General features: G+C 40.6%; 1 protein-coding gene across 1 annotated transcript; it reads right to left on the minus strand.

The window, feature by feature from the left end:
• Positions 1 to 9,682: 9,682 nt before the first annotated feature.
• ARRDC3 (arrestin domain containing 3) lies at positions 9,683 to 23,603 on the minus strand. The gene is made up of 8 exons (XM_027878022.1): positions 23,156 to 23,603; positions 19,886 to 19,967; positions 17,289 to 17,436; positions 15,996 to 16,098; positions 15,353 to 15,609; positions 14,762 to 14,924; positions 13,816 to 13,970; positions 9,683 to 12,429 (listed from the first exon to the last, which is right to left on the minus strand). Exons 1-8 carry the CDS (start codon positions 23,433 to 23,435, stop codon positions 12,373 to 12,375), a joined length of 1,245 nt encoding a protein of 414 aa, XP_027733823.1. The 5' UTR covers positions 23,436 to 23,603; the 3' UTR covers positions 9,683 to 12,372.
• Positions 23,604 to 24,067: the final 464 nt, after the last annotated feature.

Below are 24,067 nucleotides of genomic sequence, written 5' to 3' on the forward strand. Positions count from 1 at the left end.
GCATTTTAAATATGGAAAGTAAATTGCTGGTGTCTTTTTTATTTGTTTGCTTGAAAGGCATCTTATTTGTAATCTTACAATGAAATCTTAATTTTTTTTCCTGTCAAGTTACTTGATGTAGTGTTTTAGACTAGAATAGCTGGAATGTGTTGCTGATTATAGCAATTGCCTAGTCTTCCATTACTTAAAAAGAAGCACATGGGCTTGAAAAACCATATTTAAGGAAGTCATTTGGGTGGCTCACCCCGGCAAAGAATCCCATCCCTTCTCTTCACAGAAAGTGCTGCTTTTGTGTTTTATGATTCACTCACATGAAACCTCATTCAAACCTAGAATTATCCGAGGTTTTGCTTAACAATTTATGGTCATGCTATAAGATGTGAGAGATGGAAAGTATGTGGAATACATGGCTATTTAAACCTTGCTCAGCTTTGAAAGCCTGAAGATTAATGAGATCACAGTGGAAAAAGTATATGAAGGTGGGAAAGTTTTCTTCAAAATTCTTATTATGTTATAAAGACAGTAAAACAAGATCACTAAGATAGTTTTCAAATACTGAGTCTCCTGTATGCTATGAATTTTATGTCATAAGAATTACTCTTTATTCACAAAAAGAAATGTGTGCTTAGATGCTGAACTTAGTAGATATTATCAAGGCCAAACTTTTGGTAGCTGTTTGACCTAGCTTATAGCTGCCATTTAAACACTATCTGGCTATAAGTGTCGCTTATAAATGCACTCTTCAAAGACTTGGAGCAAATTTGGAGAGCAGATTAGAGATTTTGATTTTTGGCTTGTGCTTATTTGTGCATATTTATTAACTCCCGTGAACGTTGAATATTCTCATTAATAAATACAGACTTTCTTAGGCAGACATTTTTGTTGAAAAGCAGGTTTCTGATGGATAGCATAAATGTTGCTTAGTTTTTAGAGCCCTGACCCCAAGAATTAATAAAAGGAGAAGATGAGGACCAATATGCCTACATTAAATGGAAGACTACAGCTATAGCTTATGTTAGCTTGAAAAGGTGAAGTTATATTTGTTGTGAGAGTTAACCATAGCTAAACTCCCCTCATACAGACATTAAGAGGTGTTAGGATATAGCTTTGAAAGGTTTCTCTCTCTCTCTTTCATACATGGGTAATACACACCGTGTTCATTGCTACAAAGGCAGCAAAACATTGTATTATAAACATAACAGTGTCATTGCAATCTGTAAGATTTAGTTGTCCTCTGTTCTGTGAGCACTGTTTTAGGTAACTCAAAGGAAATCCCAGCAGTTTGAGGGATGTGAAAACACAGGGCATAGAGGAGATGTGCTCTCCTTACTTTGGCAGCCTCCTATTAAGTAAACATAGAAGTGTTTCTGTGCACAGTACTGTTGGAGGTATGCGGGGAAAATGGGATTTCAGAAAATGTCTCTTCAAAGAATCAATCCTCAGTGTTGTCTATGTCTTAGCCATATTAAACAATATAATTTTCTCTATCCAAGTGCTCAGCTGGCAGTGGTGGACACCACTGCTGCCCTTGCAGAGTGACAGGACAAATAGCTCATTGGTGAGAGCATTGGTTGCTTTAGAGACTAATGGAAATTAGAGCAGCATCTATTAGAAGATGATGTGGGTGTCAGAAAACTGAGCACAGGCTGACTGGCAAGACTTCCAGCTTTCTGAAACACCTAGGGCCTTATAGGAGAAAACTGCATACAGAATATTTGTCAGTAATTGTAGTTTGTTTTGCTATAAAACAACAAACCCTCTTAATGTTACCTAATACATTACTAATGAATTGCAGAAGTTCCTGTGAACCTGTCAGAATCTGACAGAGTGCAAAAGTAATCTGTGTGCTCGGTGACATAAACAGTGTTCTTTCAGCCTGGGATATGTCAAACACTGTGATGGTTTGGACCTGGCTCCCTGCCAAATGCCCAAAACCCGGTAGCAGCCTCCCCCCCTTTCCCCCTTCCTTCTTCCCCCAGGGCAAAGGAAAAAAAAATTATGCAAACTGAAGAACCCGAAAAAAATCAAGCTAGTTATATAAAAAAATATATTTTATGTATATTACAGTTAAGATGCTATGTACAGAGCAAACGGGAATCCAAACACCCCCCCAAAGGGATAGGGAAAGGGGGAAAAAAGGGACAAAAGGAAACAAAAAGGGACACTGAATAGATATGCGCAATCAAACCCGAGAACTAGTAAAATAACTAATAAAACAAATCTCACCACATCCCTTAGAAAGCAGGATTGGGAGACACAGCCAGCACTCCCCAAGCCTCCACGTGGCAGGTCAGTGGATGCTGCAGGCCTCAGCCTTAGATAAGCGAGACCAATGCAGGGACCCACTGTTCCCGAACTTCGGTGGAAGAGAAGAGAGAGAAGGCCTCTCCTCCCTTCTTATTTATACCTCGATTTACGTAAAAATTGTATGGAATACTGTGAACACTGCCCCTTCCTTGGTTACAAACTGGTAACCAGGGAAGGCCTAGATTAAAACCACCACAAACACATAGAACAGTTGTGAGTGCACTGGTTGCACCATTCTGGATCCGTTGAAGATGCAAGTTTGATGGGGCATTCTGCAGTTTTGGTTGCAGAATTCCTAGGTTTGGGCTAAAGAAATCATTAAGTGAAATACAAGAATACACACAGATAGTTTATCTTTAGTAAGCTGCACGAGCTAAACTATGTTCCTTAATTTTACTGTGAGCCTGCCCTATAGGATGCTTCATTCCTTTCAGTTCAGAAGTAAGACTTTAAATTTCAAAAGGCTTCATTCATACATCTTTAAACATTTCCTCCTTGTTATTCTATGTAGGTGTTTTCGGCAAGGCTGATTCCACAATTCCACATTTGGATGATTGTTCAAATACTGGTTTGATGAACTGTAAGAAATATATGTCAATTTTCCAATAAATAAAAGAGTGCCTGAAAAAACATATCTGACTAAAAACCATTATATTTATGCTTCTCTGTGTCCTAATTATTAGCTGATGGGTTGAAAGTCACCTGCAGAATGTCATCATTGCCAGATTCTACATCTGGATCATTGATTTATTTGACAACCCAATATGTAACATCCAAAATACCTAGGCATATCACTAGCGACTATTTAGATGTTGGTGCAGGGGAACACACAATGTTTTTCACAGATCAGTGTCCAGGCAGTCTCCCAGAACTGCTTTTTGCTGCTTGTCTTTGTTTATGTTGATCCTGTGTGGATTGAGAGAAGCACTCCTCCATGAGTTTTCTTTCATGGAAGGAAGGTGCCTGGGGAAGCTGAAAATTTCTTTTTCTGCAAGTTTAGCGGTGCATCAGTCATGAATCGGAACTAGATGAAACTGAGTTAAGGAGACAAAACTAATTCAAATCTATGAACTATGAGGAAATCAACAGAATGGCAGAAATTTCAGCCTTTTTAACTCAGCAAACACAGTCAGTGAGCCACAAATCCTATATTTGATGATAATTTTTGCCTTTTCTATGTACTGTGTTCATGCAATATGAACCATTCTACAACCACCCCCCCTCCAAAAAAAAACCGCAACAAAATTAGCTAGCTGTAAGCACCATCATGAAGAAGCAAACTGTATATTCATAAAAGTAATTGCATAGAACTGTGCTTGTCATAATCCATATAAGCACACAAAACATGAAAAGGCAGAGCCTATTATTTCTGTTTCTTTAATAAGACCAATTGCTTATATGCTATTTATTTAAATAATTGCAACCATCTTCTTCCCCCACCCTTGCTTTTTCCTTTTGGAGAGCAAGAACTCCTAGAAATAACTAGTGTCAGCTGTGAATTCTGGAGGAGAAGCCAAGAATATAAAGCCCATGCAAGTGTGGACAGATCTGACCCTCACGGGGAACATGGTGACATGGTCTGTTATCCCCACCCTGGACAGGCTGGTGTCAGCAGCACCTTTTACAGACGTTACACTGGGAGCCAAGGGACTGATTTTCCCTGCAGCTGCTCCTGAGAGTCAGACAACCCTTGTTGCGGATGAGGTTGCACTTTCACTATCCCTGCTCTGAGGGGGCAGTGCCTGGATCCTGCTGACAAGACATAGTGTTCCCGTAGTGCCCCTATTAACTCAGTTGCCTGTGCTTACATTGCTCAGTGTAGGGTGTTCTGTGCTCGCCCGTGGCTTGAGTGATGCAGTTTGCACCATCTCCGGAGCACCTTCGCTTGCAATATCTGTGCTGTGCCTTGTTTGCTTCACAGTGTTACATTCAGCATTGCTGAGTAACCTGGGACTAAACTGAAAACAAATAAACGGCTCCCATTGCCTCCAAGCAAATTAAGTGAAGGCACCACGACAAGGTTCCTTGCTATGTTGCATAGCTACGTCCATGGCACACACTGCTGCCACTGATGAATCCCAATAGTTTTTGTTTTTCAACATGCTCCATTGCTCTTGGGTTTTTTCCACTCTTTGTCTTTTTGTAACAACACTAGCCCTAAGGTTTCTTGGGGGCCTGGCTGAAATTTACGAATGTGAAACTTTTTAAAGGTCACCGGAGTGCTTGCTCCTCCTGTCAATAACTTGCTTTGTAAGAGGGCTGGAGAAAAGCATTTGGTTCTATTCCTGAGTAAGATTCAGAACACTCTTGAATAATCCAGTAACAGCGTTTTGAAATCCCTTATTAAAACTGTCACCATATTTAGAAAGATCTATGGACTGCAGAAAAAGAACATCTTCTTATAAAGCTAGAAAACACAATGGCATGTCCAAGTCCAAAATGTCCTTGTTTGAACCTGACAGATCTCTGTTTTATGTAATAAGTCAACACATTTCTGGACCACATAAATGAAAGTTGTTCCTCACCCACAGTATGTCTGCATGTGTTTGGGGTGTGTGCACATATAATCCCTGTGGACTCACGTAGGCAATGAAGGTGATGCAGGTTGATGGGGAATTTGCTTTGTCAGAGGTTCCTGGAGGGCTATCGCTGCATTCAGCAAGGGACTCTACTGTTGCAATGCACTTAAAAACTGCAGATTGCACTACTGAGCTAAAAATATCCATGTGTTCATCAGGGGTGAGATGTCTGGATTTTCTCTCAGTGGCTGCTTGGACAGTGAGCAGAGGGGCCAGTCACTAGCTGCAAAACTTGGGTTTCTTCTGTGCTGCTCTTTAATTATGTTAATAGCAATTTTCTTCTTCTTTTTCAGATCTGCTCACAGGGAGCCAAAGGGAAAGGAATGACTTGTTGGAGTATTTTGTATTTATCAATTAGTTGCCAAGAGAGTAAGGTTTAGCACAGCGGAGCTTGCCTTTTGCAGCGGCAAATAAAACATGCTGCTTGTACCTGTTTCAACCCTAACCATCCTCTCAAGTGTAATTTTTCTTTTTTCTTCAGGTAGTGCCAGAAATGTAATTAGTATTAGGCCATGGTAGGCCATAGGAAAGTACCAAATGTATGCCAAATAAATCAATGTAATTTAAAATTAATTTCTAATTGCATAGGGGAAGCAAAACTTATCAGCACGAGTGTAGGACAGTATAGCCTTTGTTAGAACAGGGTTACATATGTTAGCTACGTGAAAATGCCATTCATAAGCCATTTAAAGCTTAATTTGTTTGCGGATTTGTGGTGTTTTCATTTGTTGGGAGGTTTTTTTTGGGTGGAGGGGTAATTGTCAGACATTGTTAGGATGTGTTATCATACAGGGAAAAAAGATACAAGTTCACTCCAGTGTACTCTAAAGGTAATAGTTGTTCTGAATGCTGTTTACCTGTGAAAAAAATCACATTCAAGGTAAGTCAACTTACATTCATTGTGAGATAATTCAAAATAATGATGTTGAAATACCTTAAGGTAGTTCCCATATTGCAAATGCCCATTTACTAAGTCATACCAGAAATGTAAGTTTTATACTAGGAATTCACTACTCCTAGTTTCTTTTCAATAAAAATATGATTATTTTTATAGAGATAGTATATAGTGTATTTTCAAGTGCATTCTGGGAAGGCATTTTGGGTCAAAAAGGTGGATTAAATGAATTTTCTTTGAGCAAATCCAGGCTTTTATGAGGCTTTATTGGTAGCATAGATTATAAACACAGAAAGAGGTAGGATATTTTTAAGCATTAAAAGTTTGAATAAAATACAGGAAAGACATGGCAGCAAAGAGATTAAGAGAAGATTGTTACTTACTTTGAATTATAAGGGTAAAAAAGAGGGGAAAATAAGAAAGTAAAAATCTTGTGGTTTGAAAGTTAAATTATAGAGTTCTACTTCTGCACAGGCCAAGTATTGTTTTCTTAGTGTTTTCTGCTTGAGAGGATAACTTTATGTGGTACAACTGATAAATCCTTTGTGCCTTTCAGGTGCAAACTCTGTCACAATAAATGGTGTATGATGCACTAAAAAAAAAAAATGGGCAGCAGTAAAACTGTCTTTCCTGTCTTAACCAGATAGGTATGGGGACCATGTAGTTTATTTTATAGGAGATAATTATATAGCTGTAAAACACTGACGCAGGTTTCTCTTTGTTTATAACACATATTTAATGCTAAAATAATTTTTGAAATTACAGCTGATCCATTCTCTCAGCACTCCTAAGTAGGACAAATGGGCTACTTACAGAAGAAATGCATCAGTGCCAACACACTTTAATTGATTTAGGGTAAAACCCAAGCAAGGGCGTAAATAATCAAAAAGTAATTTGTTAATCGGAAGTCATTACCCAGTGAACACACTACAGCTTTTACAGAGCTACTGACCCACAGAGGGTGTTCTTAAATTCTGTTTCTTAGGTGTTGGGCAACCATGACAGCTTTGCCTTGAATATTGATCATATCTAACAGGGAGTTTCATTTCAATTCTAGGCAGTCCAATGACAGCAAGGCCTTGCTTAGCTTATGGAAATTGCATTAATTTTCAGATAAAAATAAATAATATCAGTTTCTGCAATAATTTTCCCCGTCCTTCCATGTTCTGACCTAGTATTTAGCTGAAAACAAAAGTATCTCATATCCTTTGAGAAAGATTGAATGGCATCACAATGACAAACATTTCAGGCACAGGGCCTGAAGCAAACTCAATATGCAGCGTCCTTCTGAACTCTGAATCTCCCGTTAGGAGCTGGACTAGGTGAAAGGTACACAGTTCAACTTGGATTTTGTGGCAGTATTTGGACTCTACTCAGAAACTAGTGTTCTGTCCTAACGTCCAGGCTAGGAGATAGGGAGATCCAGCTCTAAAAATAGCGCGCTGTAGCTAGGTGGAGGAGTTCCAGGAGTGGATGATTGCTGGTAAAAGAAATAGGTTACTTTTCTCCTGTTTCCAGGATATGGTCTGGAGGTCAGGTGGAACATGCTGACACTGTGCCTTTGCAAGTGGCTGTCACTAAAAACATAAAATCTAGGAACTGAAATCCACAGTAATGGTCATACAGTGCAAATCCTGGTAACTTCTTTGTCTGTGGATCTCTGAAAGGGGATTCCACTCAAAATGCACAAAACTTGAGAAGTCTGGCCTCTGTGGCCCCAGGAACAGCTGTCCTCCAGCAGCACGTTGGGCACTTGTCTCTCTGCAGAGCTGCCGATAGCCTAAAGTCACAGCATGTGATTCAGATCAGCAGCATCTGCCTGGCCAAAAATATTTTCCTGCCTAAAAACACTGTTGGGTGGCTGTCCAGCTTCACATGCTGCTTCTGGAGACCCTTCTTCACTGCAAGTGGGCTTTGTGCTTCCAGCTGTGCTATGGAAAGCTAAGATTATGGCAAGGTAGTGATTAATTTCTATAAAACACAAAAGGCTTAAATCTAGAAAGGAGTTAAAAAGTTCTAGGTACATGTTTAGCTAGATAATTGCCAGCAAATGTATTGATAAACATTGCAACATTGCCTCTCAAAGCTCAAATGCTTAAGCAATTGTAAACTTGCTGCTGTTCTGTACACTTAAGGACAGCTGATATGGAAGAGCCATTACTTTTACATCCTTGTGTAGCTCAGTTTGTACATGCTGACAATAAAGCTAAGTTTAATTATTAGAGGTGCTGGTCTGAAAATGTGAGATTTGGCAGTGTGTCGCCTAAATGGTGCTAATTTAAATTCTAACACTGTCATTAGAAACCCCCTAAGAAGGGTTGTGCTGGTATTATAAAAAAATAAAATATTGTTACTCAGCTATATGAAGGTTGTTCTGGTTTTGGCTGAGCTAGAGTTAACTTTCTTCACAGTAGCCAGTATGGGGATGTGTTTCAGATTGCACAGAAAACAGCAAGGACAACCCAGAGATGCTGTAGTTATTGCTGAGCAGAGCTTACATAGCATCAGGGCCTTTTCTGCTCCTTGTGTCACCCCACCATTGAGTGGGCTGGGGGTACACAAGGATTTGGGAAGGCACACAAGCAGACCCAAGAGATATTCTATGCCATATGGTCTCATGCTCAGCTTATAGAGCTGGTGAAAGAAGGAGGAAGTGGGGGTACATGGCATTTTTTTTTCCCAAGTCACCGTTAAGGCATGATGCAGTCCCGCTTTCCTGGAGATGGCTGAACATGAGACTGTCCTTCGGAAGTGGGGAATGAATTCTTTGCTTTCCTATGCTCCTGTCTGTCTTTATCTGAAACCACAAATTTTTGCACTTCTCTTGTTCTGACTCTTCCCCATCCCACTGGTGGGGGACTAAGTGAGCAGCTTAGTGAGCAGCTGGTGATAGCTGCCAGCAGAGGTTAACCAGCAACAGATCCCCAAGTAGATAAGGAAAATGGCAAGACAACCTTTCCATGTTTCTTATTGGTTTGAACCAGAACTCAGGCAAAATTAACAGTTATTAATAGGTAGGAAAATGCCCCCTCAGTCTGCCTGGATTCTTTACCAATAAGAAACTCAAAATTAAACTGAAATGCTCTATTTCAGAGAGAAGTTTTTATTTTTATTATGTAGGATGTTCAACTAGATGTTTTGTGTTGCCCACATTAGCAGCTGCCTCACTGAAGGGAAGGAACAGTCTTGTGGGAACACCGTGGTTGCCAGTACCCTGGACACCCACGGAGAGGCACAGGCGGGCTGGCCGCTTGAGCCCCTGGCTGTTTGCCTGATGAACCTTCTCTTAGGTCAAATGACACACTGATCTTGAAGGACAGCGAGAATCCATTTTGCCCATGCGTGGCATGCGGAAGGGAGATGCCACACCACCGGCACACTGGGGACACTCAACAACCTGTGCAGGGCACAGGTGGACATGCCAACATCTGTTGACCTCCAAGGGAATGCCAAAAGGGCACCTTCTACACCCCAACTCAACAAACCACTTTTTAAAGTCCCAGCTGCAAACCAGACCTTTAAAGTCACTTCTCAATTTCCTCCTACCCCTCCAAAATGTGAGTTACCCCCTCAGGGAAAGTACCAGACACCTGGAAACAGGGTTACTGCACCTACATTGCAATACAAACACAGCATCCTGAAAAGGCATTTCCCCATTAAGGAAACCACAGTCACCAACATGGGACCCAGTTTCATGAGCTCACCAATGTAAATAAAAGGGGCAAGAGATCCCAAAACTAGACTCCTGTGCTACTTGGTGGTATAGTCCTACAAATAGCTCTTCCCTATGTAGTTAGAGACAAGTAATACATGTGTTCCTGCAGCAGATTCATGTATTATGTGATCCTTGTGGGTTTTTTTTTATACATAGGTATGACATTTTAAACATTTTTTTTTAAAAAAAAGTTTATTTTCCACAAGGAAGAGCAATAGGAAAAATTAAACTGTTTTCCACATATTGTTTTCTTGAAACAGAGTCTACAAGGACATATTCAGCACCAAAACTAAAAACAAACAAAAAAATACAAATAGCCATAGAATATAATCTATAAAGCAAACATTTAATATTGCACTTTGTTTCTCTAATGTTTGGATTTTACTTACTTTTTCCTAATTCAGATCAGAATTCTCTATCAAATACTGGGCTACAACTGTGAACCTCATGTTGTATAATACTGAGAATTGACCAACATTTGTGGAAGAGTAATGCCTCTGAATAACTAACATAATTTAAACCGGAAGTCTTTATTTCATAAGCTTATACAATTTTTCACTCTAATCAAAAAGGCTCTGATGCCATGTCAATTGCTACGATATTGGTCAATCCTGCTTCATATGCAATTTTCCATTATATTGTGGTAAGTACTTTAATGCTATGTATTATCAGCAATTGTTCCCTAGTCTGTTAAAATAACAAAAAAGGAAAAAAAAGTAAAACCACCAAATGCCCTTTTACACCAACAATCCCATCAGCTTTTAAAATTGCCTAGTTGGAGAGGGTAGAGGGAAGGGACATCCACAAAACTGGCCTAGTAACATAAGACATCACCTAATTTCCTTCTTGCCAATATTCCTGCTCAAAGCCCAAGCCTTTTAACTGAATCACTTAAAACGCGACTCATTTGTATTTTATCACCCTGTTGTCATTTCTGAAACATGAATTATCCTTCATGTTGTCATAAAGGCCACTTATGGAAAAGCCTATTTTGTCGCATTTATGAAGCCTTAAAAACAAGGCAGAGGTTTTTAAGAATGAGCACCATGCAGAAACACCAGCAGCCCCTCTTCTACTCTGTGAGCTGTTTTATTGCACAAGGAGATAAGTACTTGATGGATTACATCTTGATTTGTTTAAGTAGTCAAGACCAGAATGGCATCCCTTTGTCAGTGGTCTGTGTTACATGGTTTCTGAAAAGGAAAGTTGACTTCCATTGTATTTCTCTAGCCTGTAAGTGCTGGTATTTGCATTAGCACATGTAATGGCTCCCTTGCACTCCTTCTCTTTGGGCACACTCAAGGGCAAGTGCTCTCTTGCAAAATTTCTTGCATTTTGAACAAATAAATGGTAAAATTCACTGTTCTCTTTGTTTCAAAGCTCTTGAGAGTACCACATTAAGATGTGATTGTGGAAGCAATTCCAGATAACTTGTATCTAAGTATGGCTGGTAACACTGATCTTTCCCAGTTTAATTATACTTCTAATCTTTTACAGTATCATAAACCCTGAAGATAATACAAAGTGCACAAACTTAGCTCTTAGCATAGTACAAGCTTTTCCTGCAGTTTGAAATATACTTTCTACTAGATTCATTATATATAGAATTTTTGGTGATTAAGTAGCTATATATAAAAATAAATTTACTTTCCCTTCCCATCCCTACTACTTGAGATATTGATCTGTCTATGAATCCTAGACAGTGTATGACTATTTCCTTTTAAAATTCTTTTCAGGAAGAGCTGATGTCTGCTGGTGCTGCTTTCATTTGTGCCTTTTTTTTTTTTTTTTACAGCTTCACAACTTGAACATCTTTTCTTATAATGTAGAAAGAGAAATGGGAATGAGGGTGGGTTTTGTAACTTTTGTGTATGTCCCTATTCCAGATCTCCCTCTCAAGTAAAGAACAACAACAAAATACAAACACAAAACAAAAAAGAACTTAACAGTGCAATGTAACAAAACAAATAGCATTCCAACAGTTTGGCAAGTGATGAGTTCACCTGAGATTAAGTGATTTTTAGGCAGTCTGTAACAAAATGCTGCTTTGCGATAATAGTAGAAAGGCAACAAATTCTTAAAAGAAATCAAGAAGGTATACAATCTTGATGAAGTCTATTAGTTTCTATTAACTCTCAATCCCCCACCCTATCCCCATATCTGTTGCTTATCTACTACAGTAGGCTGCAAAACATACAGCAAGAAGGATTGGCTTGAAGGCATTTGATGTTTGTAAATAAATCCACAATAGGATCCAAGCTGAAGAGGTGATACATGATCAGCCTACTAGGACAATTCTGAGCATGTGCATATGCAGGTAAAGTCCAGGCTACATTAAATTAAAAAAAAAAAGAAAAGTCAGTGCATTTGTCAAAGTCTGTTGCTGTTGTGTTTTTTTTTCCTTTTTTTTTTTTTTTTTTGTCAAAGCTTTCTTTTGCTCCTTATTGTGCGGACCACAAACAAATAAGAAGGGGGTAACAACAGTCCGGCATAAATGAGAAAAAGCTGTAGTGACACTGAACCGCACAATGTAAGCAATAAGCATGTGCAAATTTCCAAATCATAAGAGGAAGCCATCCCTCTCTTAATGCGTTTGAGTGTTTGGACACACATGACTGTAGGTTAGTAAGGCTGCTCCTAGTATGTGCCAGTATTTAAGAGGGAGGGGGGAAAGCTCAGGTCTTCAAGAATGTGGAGCAGTCCTACAATATTACTGTAGGCTTCAAAGCATGATCACAGGTTGTTTTCATTTATTCACCATACAGGCAAGAGCAAACCCACTTTCTCTGAAAGCGTGTCTCCACTATGATGCCTTGACCTTCAACATGGCAGGTATGGTTCAAAACCCAAGTCAAGTCAGCTTCTTGTGGATTCCTTCAACGAGAGGGGCAAGATGGTCTGTCATCTGTGGTTTGATCGGGGTTTGGATCAATCTAAACAAAAGATGGAAAAAAACCACAATCCCAGTTATTTTTAGCCATTTGCTAGAAAATAAACTGATGTGAACAAAAACCCACTAAAACTGGTAAGTCTACAACAATCAGTGATAAATGGCATTTCCAATCAAGTAACTGAAATACCTCTACATAATTAGACAAAACTTTAAATGAAAAACTAGTAATTTAGTGGAAAACCTTAAGCTTCAGGTTGATGGTAATTTAAAGATAAGCACAAAGAAGCCATTAAAAATTTGGAAAAAAACCTGGTTTTAAGGGGGTTATTACAATAAATAAATATTTTCATTTATTTATTGTACATAAAAAGGCAACCTGGTTCATCACTAAACATGTACATTAAATTGACTTCAGAAGACATTTTGCTTAGAAAACCACAAAATTATTAGTAAAAACTTCTACTTAATTTATAAGTAATTAATCCTCAAACACCCCATAAAATGTCTTAGAAGTTCATGTGTTCCACACATTACCTCTTCTTCCTTTCTATAAAAGGAACAGGTGAAGAATATGCTAACTTAGGATGGTAAGTCTAGTATATAGTTTGGTCAGTTAATTTTAGAAATCCATTTTTTAGGACAAAGGAAAGGTTTCTTTCTAAATCTCTAAATAAAAGGGCTTGAGTTGTATTCTAGGGTTAAGCTACGGAAGAGTTTTCAGACAAGACTCCAGCAGACAAAAAACATGTATGTCACTCTTTGCCCACTCAATCACTTAATGGTAGGTGTTTCAAGAGGAAAAGAAAAAAAATCAAGAGTGGGTGAAGCCAGGGAAGTTTTAGCCAAAGGACACTATTCTGTCCTATTCCACTTCTTTTCCCTCAAAAAATACAAACATGGAAAGCTTTTGAAGTTGTGTCCCAGTTACTGAGTAGCTTTCACAGAACTAAAACTGCAGACAGATATGCTGAAACTGTGTACTTAGAGAAACCTAAGTCAGAAAGACTATCTTTGTAACTTTTCTACATAGAAATTCTGAGAGCAATAGACACGTAGAACCTAAAATAAACAGTGCTTTTATAAAGTAGAGATGAAAAACATTTGCAGGTTGTGCATCTGTATGCTCAAAATGCTGGTGTTCACCAGTGCATGTACTATATAAAAATAATGCAAGGTTTTAATGAAGTTGCCCAGAGGGTGCACAACAGCTTGGAAATTTCTGCAGAGCATTAGGATAGTGAAGAATCCTGAAAAATTATTGATGCGATTTACCTACATTTTGCTAAAACAAAGTTGCCTTATCCCCTGTTTATAATTTTAATTATTCTTCCTGTTTTTTATAAATCAGGAACACTTTCCTACATTTTTTCCACACAACAGAATTCAGAAAAACATTGAATTCCTGCTTATATTCTGAGGTACCTACTTCTGAATAGAGAGGTGGAGGCAGAAAACGGAACTCCTGGATATATGCAAACAATGGTCCTGGAAGCGCTCTCTCAAAGTCATCACAAGCACCTAAGGGTGCAAGGCTGGACTGTCGTTGTTCCTCTGTGACCACTTCTGCATAGCTGGGAGGTGCTGCAGGGAAAAGGCACACGCAGTTCGAACAACAAGTTCTTATGCATGTCAGAACATATAACATGATAAATATTAAACTTTTATCATTGTAAAATATAAAATGCAGGTAGATAAGTAACTTCAGAGATTTTTCCATAGTTTTGAACATTGAAAGGGAGGGTAGCCTGTTACAGTTTACTTTAAGACTATGCTCAAATCCAACAGCAGACTGACCATTGTTTATTGTGGTTTAAATATCTTTTAAAACTTTATGCATACTCAAAATACTGAATTTCTGTACAGGCAGGAATATTAGAATATTGCATTTCTTCGGGATCCACAAATCAGAGTCTGAGACTTGTACCCAAAACACCCTAAGTATTTATATGCAAAAAGAGGGAAAGAGACACAGAGTTTCTCCTTTGACAAAAGATTCCCACTGCAATGGATTACACTATCTTTTCACAAAACCTTGGATACTAAAGGTTGCCTGCCTTAACTGCTACTTTGACAGGTTACAATGCCTTATAACCAAGTATGTAATTGGGATACTGGAGGCAAGATTAATTCTGCCCAGGTACAACGGTATTCCATGCTTTTGCTTGTGCCAGTGTCCAAGCAGCTGGATTCCACTGCTTGTCCCCAAAAGAGAAAGATAGGGAGGAAACTACACAGGGCAGGCAGGTAGTAAGGAAACATCCACAAGGGATTTCCTGTGGGCTTTATTATGAGGGATGTAATTTGTGTCTGTTTGCATGACAGCAATGAATACAGCAGACAAAAATCAAAACAGACTTGTTTTGTCAGGTTACCTTCTGGTCTTTCAGGCAGCGTCAGACCAAGCCAATTCATGTTCATGCTACACTGGCTGCTCACACTTGATGTTCTGCTGCCAAACGGATGTAGAGGAATGGTGCCAATGACCAGTGGTAAGTTGAGGAATAAATCCATGGCGCCTGGAATATCAACATATACCTAAAGAACATCAAAGAGGTGTATGATTAAAAGTAGCTTTGTACCTGCAGTTCATAATTATTATACTAAAATCTCCACCCATGGAATTCTTCACAAGGAACTGAAGTTTCTTTTTGTTTGTTCTGGAGCCAATGTCCCTAGAGAGACAAAGAGCTCCCCACGTCAAAAGCAGCTCTAGACTCTTAACACCAGCCCTCACAAGGAAATTTTGCCTCCTCATAAGACGTTTGCTTATCTGGTATGGCACAACTGCTATATAGAACATGCAAGATTTAAACTCAATTTATTTACAGAATTCCTGTCAGGACGCTAATGGTAGGTAAAGTATTTCTTTTGTAACTGGTTAGCATCACACAATGCTTTGTTAAAGATCTGTAAGGAGTAATGGAAACTACTCATGCTCAAGTGAAAAAAACCACCCAACATACCATCAGTGAATACTCCACACGAATTATACTACAGTCAAGGATTGAAGGGGAAACAGGTGGAATTTTCAACTGTTTGCCATTCCAGGTTTCCGTTTTTCCAGATGACAAGGATTCCCCACGCAGGTTGGCAACAAGCTGTTTGACTTCCTTCATTTTCCCTTTGGCATAAAATGCCTGTGTTTGGTAAATGGCTGCCTTTGGCACCACCACACGGGAAGAGCAGTTCTCAATCTCAGCAAAGATCTGAATTGATTCACCTGAAACGAAACAATTTCATGTTCTCTTTATATCTGCAAGACAACTGAAGCGAATTGCCACATACTATGTATTGTTGTAATGCTCTAGCAATGCTCTAGCAATGCTCTACACTTTGAACATCCACTGATGTTAATAGGAATAAGGTCAGCATGAGATACCTCTGGCAGAAAAATGCACAGGTCTAAGAAAAGCAGATGCCGTTTGACAATCTGGAGACACACCAGTTAACAAAATCAGTTGTTATTAAGAAATAGCAAGCTTGGTAAGTGCAAACTGAGATGGTAAGAATAGTTAAAATGTTTCTTTTACACAACAGCAGTTAAGTACAAAGCATCGTTTTAAAAGGGAAGGAAAAACATTTCCTATAATTACTTCTGTTACATACCTGGGGTGTAGCCCTTCCTTTCAATTTTGGCACTTAAGGATATTGGGCCTGAGGTACAAAACCAACAACAGAGAGTTTTTTCTTTTGTGCCTGCTTGGGGTGACTGCAAGAAAAAAAACAACATTGTCCATTCAACTGAGAGCTCCATGACTTTTGTAACCTATTCTATTCAAGACCAAAAAATTATTTTAATGATGTACTTATTACACATTTTGATAAGCATAGCTTAGTTTTAGAGGAAGAGTCCTTAAGAAAAATCCACTATGCAAACTGTAAGGTGTATTCTGCTTTGTTTTGTTAGACTTCATACTACATTCAAATTTAGAATAGGTTTTTATACATAAATAAATACAGTACAGCTTAAGAAAAGGTTTTATGGCCTATCTATCCCAACATATTGTTGAAAGCACTTTTAATTTATCATTAAACTAGAAGGTCTTTTTGGTACACTATTTCAGAAACAATAAGTTGAAATGCTGTAACCTTGACTCCTGCTATTTCCTGTTTCAAAATGATCCTGTTCCATCTATATTAAACAGACCTTGTTATTTTAACGAAACCAGGATTTAAAACTTGATCCAAAGGCCATTAAAGTCAAATGAGAGTCTTTTGATCTTAAGGGTATTTGTGCAAGGCCAATGTCCCTTTGCAAGTCTGATTTTCACCCATAGGCACAAGAAATCTATTTCAATGGACTTTGAGGGTTTCCACCCCCCTCCATAAGGGGACATTTGAAGAAGGGGTGGGGGGTGTGTGGAATTTTAGGCCACATCAAAATCAAATCCTCATTGAAAGCAGTTGTGATACTGAAATTACTTTAATGAAATGACATTTCAGAAAAAGATTACAGAGAATTGTGATAATTTCTCCCCACTAGTAGAAAACTATCTATATGGAAATTATCAATTAGGCACACTAGAATATTTTTATTGTGCATTTTTAAGTTAGCAGTCTGTCATGATAATTCTTGTAAATTTCATTGTTCCTTCTTTATTCAAAATCAAAGAGGAACAGTTCAGTTCTCAAAATTTTCCTTCTTAACAATTTAGTATTATCAATTTAAATTGACAAAGCCGTTTTACGTATCTTAAAACTGAAGCAACTCTAAGTACAGGAAAATGTAGCTTTCAAAATATCAGAGTTGCTGAACTAATGCAATACTGAGAAGATTGGCTGTAACTAAAGTAGCAAATAAGTATTAGATAAAATTAGATGTGGATAGTATTTCAGATACTATACTTCATAATTTTTTATGCCAGGAACAAAAAAATGAATAATTCTGTCAATTCTTACCAGTAATGAAGGAGTGTTGATATCTATATGTTCAAAGACTGTAAATTCCTTCTTTAATTTTACTGGTAGAAACCAAGGCCTATGCAATTCGGCTTTCACCCAATAGCGCACACTGCCATGTCTGCCTTCGAATGAGGTAGCAAGTGGTCTGTGCAGGACACAAAGGTCAAAATTGAATTGATCAGGTCAGGGATTAGTATATAGAACTGCATTTTTAATGCACTGTAGTACTTAATGAAGAGTAACTTATTTGCAAAGTTTCTGTATCTCAGAAAAATTCAAGATTAAAGATGGGAGGAAAAATCATCTCCAATTCATCCTACTACAGTTTTGCATAGATTTTAAGAATCAATTAAAGAATTGTACTAGAAAATGCCAGAAGAGTACATATTTCCTTTAAACTTAAGAGGCTACTTTTACATCTAGAGAAAAGTATGCGACTTCAAGGCCAAATTTTTATTACCAACTTAAAATTAGCACCAGTACAAACCATTTACAGTTTTGGATATTGCATTTTGTCCAGTTTTTTAACTGTAACTCAGCACTTTTGTAGTTAGTTTCACCTTAAAGCAGAGCAAATATTCCAGCCTGGGAGTTCTGAGGAGAGAGGCTATTTTAAGCACCTTCTAATTTTCCTCTACCCTGATGAGACCAGCTTAAAACATTTATAATACATTATGATGTACGTATATAAGCATATATATATATACACACACACACACATATATATATATGTACATATACACACACACATAAAATCATCACTATTCTACTCTGAACTTTGATACATTAAGTAAGTCTATTTTAGGAACTGGAATAGAGATAATGTGAAAAGGTTTTCCAGACCTTTAAGCATTGCCTTTTTTACTGTAATATCATAAAACATAAGACAAAGTATCTTTGTAGTCCAATATTTCCAATTAACAGTAGTTTTCCATAACTCCTCTTTTTCCTTTTTACTATGTTTTGAATAGACTGTTACACATACATTAAAAATAAATTATTTACAAAGTTTCCATATTTTCCATAGGGAGTAATACTAGCCATGCTAGTGCTTTACTGGAATTCTTTCAGTTACAAGTTTGACTTGTCTATTTGCACATCTGATATGTTTATGTTTTTTTCCCTAATAATCCAATTAAAAAGACTTTCTAATCCATCTCCAATGTTTCATTCTGCCTCATGTTCTGTAGGGCAAAAATCAGTCAGGACAGTGCACATCTTTCTGTTGTTATTCTAAAGTTTAAGTCAATTTTGGAAGTATTTCATGGACACTAGCAAGTAACTAGTGCAAGTATGAAGTGCTACAAGTTCAGGCTTTTAATATCACCCTTTGTTTTTTTCAATATTATAAAAAATGGTTTAATAGTTATTCCTTCAGGTCACTTAAAAAGAACCTGTACTTTTACCAATATTTGTGGTATTTTGCTGGCTGGCTGTTTCACTACAAGCTCAGCATTTCATGTTCATGTATATGATATTTTGGAATGTTTTTTTTTTTCAATGCCCTTTCCAACTCAAGGGAAAATAAGTTTTAGCTTTACTTCTTAGAGTTGAGATTTTCACACAATGCTAACTTGCCTTTAAGATCTTCACAGGTCTTCATAGTAAATCTTATTGGAATAGCGTAGAAGTTCTGTGCTGTTCATTTTGAAACTGACTTGTAAAGTGTTTATGATCCGCAGGTTCTGCTAAAACCACCACCTCTGATAAACAGCTTTAATATTAGCTAGTGTGCTATTCTGCATAACACACTGCCAAATTTCCAGTGACTTTCAAGACTTTAATGACTTCACTACTCGCCCTTTACAGCAACAGGCTCCTCTTTTCATCCTTATTCAGACTCCTCCTTTTCCTGTGTATTTAATTTTATTGCAACTATTTTAGCTCATTTCCATAGTTAACTCTTCTATGTATAAATATTGTATCCACAGTGTCTACATTAAACATTTCAGAGAGGGATAGGGAACACTTCTGCTCTCACCTTTGCTTTCTAAGGCAAATGGGATTAGGTATTTTTTTACTTCCACCCCTTCTTATGTTTATTTCTATCCAGGCTTTCTGCATGAAAGGCCAGCCAGGGTACATACATCCTATTTGGGTAGGAACAACCTTCTCTTTTTTTGAAATCTGGTTAAATTTGATGCATCTATTGCAGATGCATCTGCCCCAGACTGAGTCTGAACAATTTCACTGTGATCTTATCTCTAGTTCTGCTGGTCTGCATAGCTCCAGTAAATGGTTGATTGAGTTAAAAGGTATCTCAGCCACTCTGCAGGACTCTGGTGGCAGTTCAAATTCCACTCCCTCCTCTCTGGAAGGGGTAGCAGATTGGAATACCTAAAAAGTCAGTAAGGCCTTGGTCAAAAGAAAGTGAGCAACTGGGCAGCAACGAACCTTTTTGTGGCAGCTATAAAAAAAAAAAAAAAGAATGTTTATCAGTGTAAAAGCAACCTCTTCAGTTTAACGAGATTATATTCTCTGCTGCATGTTGGAGCACAATTCCTACTACCATTGAAGTTTCCCCTCCACCCACAGCAGGAGTTTTGGTCATGTGGGTGGGCAGCAGGGCCTGAGGACTGTGTGGGGGTACTTACGTCTGTGGAAGCTCGAAGCTGAATGCATATTCATGCCTTCCTGAAAGGATGGTGTGAAGGCCTTCTTCTGAATTGTCATCATCTAGAGGGGAGAAAAACCAACATGCTATTCCATATGCACACATTTCATATATTGCATGGGCTTCTCTTCCAGAATAAAAGAGATTTTCACACGCATTACAACACCTAAAAGAACGTGATGTCCCAGAAACAAGGGCCTCCAGTCCATTGGTTATTAACTGCTGGAGTGCAGGTAGAACTCCGACCAACAGAAAGGCAGGCAAGATTGCCACATTCACTTTACAGAGAAGCAGATTAATTCAATTTATAAACCCACCTCTGCACACTGACATAGTTTCAACTGCTGCCATCTCAAGGCCTGCATGCAAGATCTGTAATGGAAATCACGCTGCTTTCCACAGCAACTGCTAGTCACAATGAACCAGAGATGGCTCTGTAGCAGCATTAACTGTACCAAGTCTGTTGCTTAAGATTAAATGTAGTAACTCAGCTTCTTTGTATCTCCAGCCTGGCAACGGTGTCAGGCCGTTAATCATAAAAAAGTGTGAGAAAGGAATAACAGTGTACAAGCACCACCAGGAAAGTACCAGACAAAGTCAGGGACACAGAAAATGGCAAGCTGCCCGATTAACACTGTGTAGAGCAAAGGTTTTGGTTTTTTTTTTTCTTTTTTTGGGGAGGTTTAGCTCGATCTTGCTTAGATAGCAAGACCCAGACACTTGCTGGTTTTCTGCCAGGAACACTGCCCCTTGTTTATGGTCACGATTACTTTTAAATGCACCTTTAAAAACCACAAGAAAATTGCAGTTTATTCTGACATAAGACTAGAAGAACGCTGACCTGGTGAAAACACGAAGTTGTGTAAAAAATAACTGAGCACCTCATACATAAAAATGGCCGGAATAATAAATGGGGATATAGCGAAATAAAGTGAAAGGGAAGAGCATATGTGTGGCGGCCTGAAGCGCTAATGGAGGCACGCAGGAGCGTTGTAAGTTCCCATTGTCCTACAGAAGCACCAAGGCTCCACTTGCTACAGTGCAAACACTGAAAATCTTAAGAAAAAAAAGAACAACAAAAAAATCCCCAACACACAGCAAAAAAATACTTATATAAAAACCCCTCAGCAAGCTGTGGACATAAATGCACCTTCAATCAGACAGCATTACCCAACACAGTTCAGGAAAACGCTCCGAAAGGGCGGCACACTGTACCGCCGTGAGGGTGTGGGTTTTATTAATTTTATTTTTGTTTTTCAAATGAATGTAATTTTTTTTTCAACGCTGTTCCGGGGCGGGGGGGGAGGAGGGGGTGCAGCGGCATTGGCGGCTGCGGCTCCGCTCCCCACAGCCCAGCTGCCCCCCCCCCCCCCGCTTTCCTGCCAGCTCAGCAGTCCCGCCGCGGTAAACAAGTGCTGAGCTGTCAATCAGCGCGGGCTGGAGCCGCAGCCGGAGCCGACCGGCCTGAACCGGCGCGCGCGGAGCGCCGCCAGCCCCGCCGCTCACAGGCACGCGCTGTGCGCTGCGCCCGCGGCCCTCCGAGGGCGGACCCCGCCGCTCCCCGCCGGGACCCCTCCGGCGACACGACCGCGGGAGGGAGGCAGCGGGGACGTTACTGGGTGCAGCCTGGCCTCTCGGAGGGGCTTCGCCAGCCCCTCGAGAAGCTGCCGCCGTCCGCCCGGCGGCAGGCAGGAGAACCTGCGCCCTCAGCCCCGAGGGCAGCGCCCCGCCAATCAGCGGCTGGCATCGCCTTAGCAACAGGGCAACAAACTGCGGCCGGCCAATCAGGTCGCGGCGGGGGGTGCGGCCGGGCCGCGGCTCCGCGCTCGGGGCGCTTATTGAAACGCGGCCGCCGCCGGCAGCTCCGCGGGGCGCGCGCCCACGCCGCGGGCGGCTCCTGCGTGTCCGCACGTTCCTGGCACCCGGGAAGTTCAGCTCGGGCGAGTGGTTTTGCTGTGGCAGTGGCGGCAGGAGGAGGGTGGAAGCCGCAAGTAAGTCACCTCGTTAGTGAGGTGTGCGCGAGGAATTAATTAAATAAATAAATAAATAAAGCCCCCAGCTCTGCTACGGCGTTAAGTTCAGGAATGGTGGGGTGATGGGCTCAGTGCCTCCCGGAGCTGTCCAAAATTGACTTTTTTTTCCCCACCGAAAAAAGGAGAAATACCGCATCGCTGCAGTGAATATGATGCATACTTAAGAAAAAGAAAGGGTAATCAGCACAAAAAAAAATAATTACATAACCAGTTTTTAACATTATTTTATTGCGCTGGGGAATTAAGTCATCGTCACCACCTGACGCGTGCGGCCAATCTGCGCGGAGCTGGCGGCGCACCGCCCTCCCCCCAGCCGGTCCCAAACAGGATTGAACCGCTTCGAACAAAGGCTGCGAACTTCGGGGGAAAAAAACCCCACAAAACAACCAAGAACCACACGGACCCCCCGGATCTTGGCGCTCCCACCCCGCCGGGGGCGGTGGTCTGCACTCCGTGGGGACACTGCGCCGGTTCGGGTGGGAAATGGGGGAGCAGGAGGTCCTGATCTCCCCAGTTTTGGGAGGGATGCTCCCATTACGCAACACCGCTTCCCCTCTTCCCCTCTTCTGCTCTCTATCAAGGGCTTTTCGGACACATCGTTATACGGAGATGACCCCAGCACCCCGTTCCACCGAGGCAGGCCCAAGGAAATAAAAGCGATTTACAACGAGAGGGTAAAACAAAATGAGAGGCAAAAAAAAATGACACGTGGGGTGGTGATATGTCAAAATAAGGCACAGAGAATCTTATCTGCCAATAATGAGCCTTCCTGAAAAATTCATTGCATTATCATCCCGGTAACATCGGCAGAACCCCACATATGTAAAAAAGTACGGTTTTTACGCTTTCATTGTGGTTTAGGATTTGTTAGGATTCTGCCAATAAAGTCGTGCAGTGCCCATCTGGCTGCGATTTTACAGCTGTTTTCCCCACGGACGGGCAAATCCTACTAAATATTAGCAAGCACAAGAAGAAAGCACATTAAAAAAAAAAAAAAAAGTTGTTAATAAACGGTCGTGCTGAAGGGCAGGTAGTTAAGGGAGTCCTGCTTGCAGATACTTTGCAGATGCATTGCCTGTAACTCGCCAAGGTATGACCCTGGGCATGTCCTGCTCGCCACTGCACCCATTAAAAAAGACCAAGATAAACGGGGGTGATGCAGAGATGCGGCTGTCCCCCCCGCAAAGTACAGCACCACGACAAAGGGCAGTCCTTACCTCTCTCGTGGCCGATAAGGATGTCCTTATGGTTGAAATACTCCACTTCTTCGGTGTAGTTCTGTGTATAGGCAGTGTTGGATCCAGCATTCCTCGATTCAGTCCAACGCACTTTAGCGTGTCCCCTCGCGTGAATTTTGAGGGATTTCACCCTAATTTCTCCAGTTACTTCTAAACTGACCCTTCCTGAGACCGTGTCCCCGCTGGAGTACACGGGGACATTGCTGTCATTCAGACAGTCAAAGCTTATCGTCAGACTCTTCACCTTCCCCAGCACCATGGTTTTATAGCAAAGTGTACAAAAATAGACTGTTAAAAAAAAAAGGGGGGGGGAGGAAGGGAACCCCAAAACAAGCAACCCCGAACCCCTAGGGCGAAGGGGCGCGGCGGCGCGTACCCTACAGCCGGCTCATGGGGGCGGCGGGGAGCCCCGGCCCCAGCCCGGGCGGCGCGGGGGGCGCTGGTCCCGGCGCGGCGTCTCCCCACAAAGGCGCTCCCGGCGCCGCTGCCGGCCCCGCCTTATAAGCCGTGCGACAAACAAGAGCCGCCGCGCATGCGCTGCCCCGCCCCCGCCTCGGCCCCGCCCCGCCCCGCCGGGGAGTTCCCTCGGCCACGACGTGGCCCCGGTGGGGGATATTGGGATGGGTGACTTGGAATGGGGCTGTTGCTGGAGTCAGTAGATCAAGGATACACGGCAGTATTCAAGCCTCTGTAAAAAAAGATAAAAGTTATACCTCGCTTAACAAACCTTGTTCTGAAACGGGTAACCTTTCCCTTGTTGGGTTTTTTGTTTGCCATGGATTGGTTGGTTGGTTGGGTTTTGTTGTTTGTTTGGTTGTTGTTGTTGGTTTTTTTTGGTTGGTTTTTGGGTTGAGGTGGCGTTTTTTTTGTTGCCTTTTTTTTTTTTTTTGT

The sequence above is a fragment of the Empidonax traillii genome, unplaced genomic scaffold (assembly GCF_003031625.1).
Source record: "Empidonax traillii isolate 1590-97213 ecotype Southwest subspecies unplaced genomic scaffold, ASM303162v1 scaffold4:size3804566, whole genome shotgun sequence".
In the NCBI taxonomy this organism is placed as follows: Eukaryota; Metazoa; Chordata; class Aves; order Passeriformes; family Tyrannidae; genus Empidonax; species Empidonax traillii.

Excerpts from the sequence above, each read along its gene's own strand:
- ARRDC3 (XM_027878022.1), bottom strand. The coding sequence starts at position 23,435 with ATGGTGCTGGGGAAGGTGAAGAGTCTGACGATAAGCTTTGACTGTCTG. Across the intron at positions 19,968-23,155 it reads CCTTATCGGCCACGAGAGAG|ATGATGACAATTCAGAAGAA; the intron begins GTAAGGACTGCC and ends TCTCCCCTCTAG. Across the intron at positions 14,925-15,352 it reads GTGTGGAGTATTCACTGATG|GTATATGTTGATATTCCAGG; the intron begins GTATGTTGGGTG and ends GATGTTCTTTAG.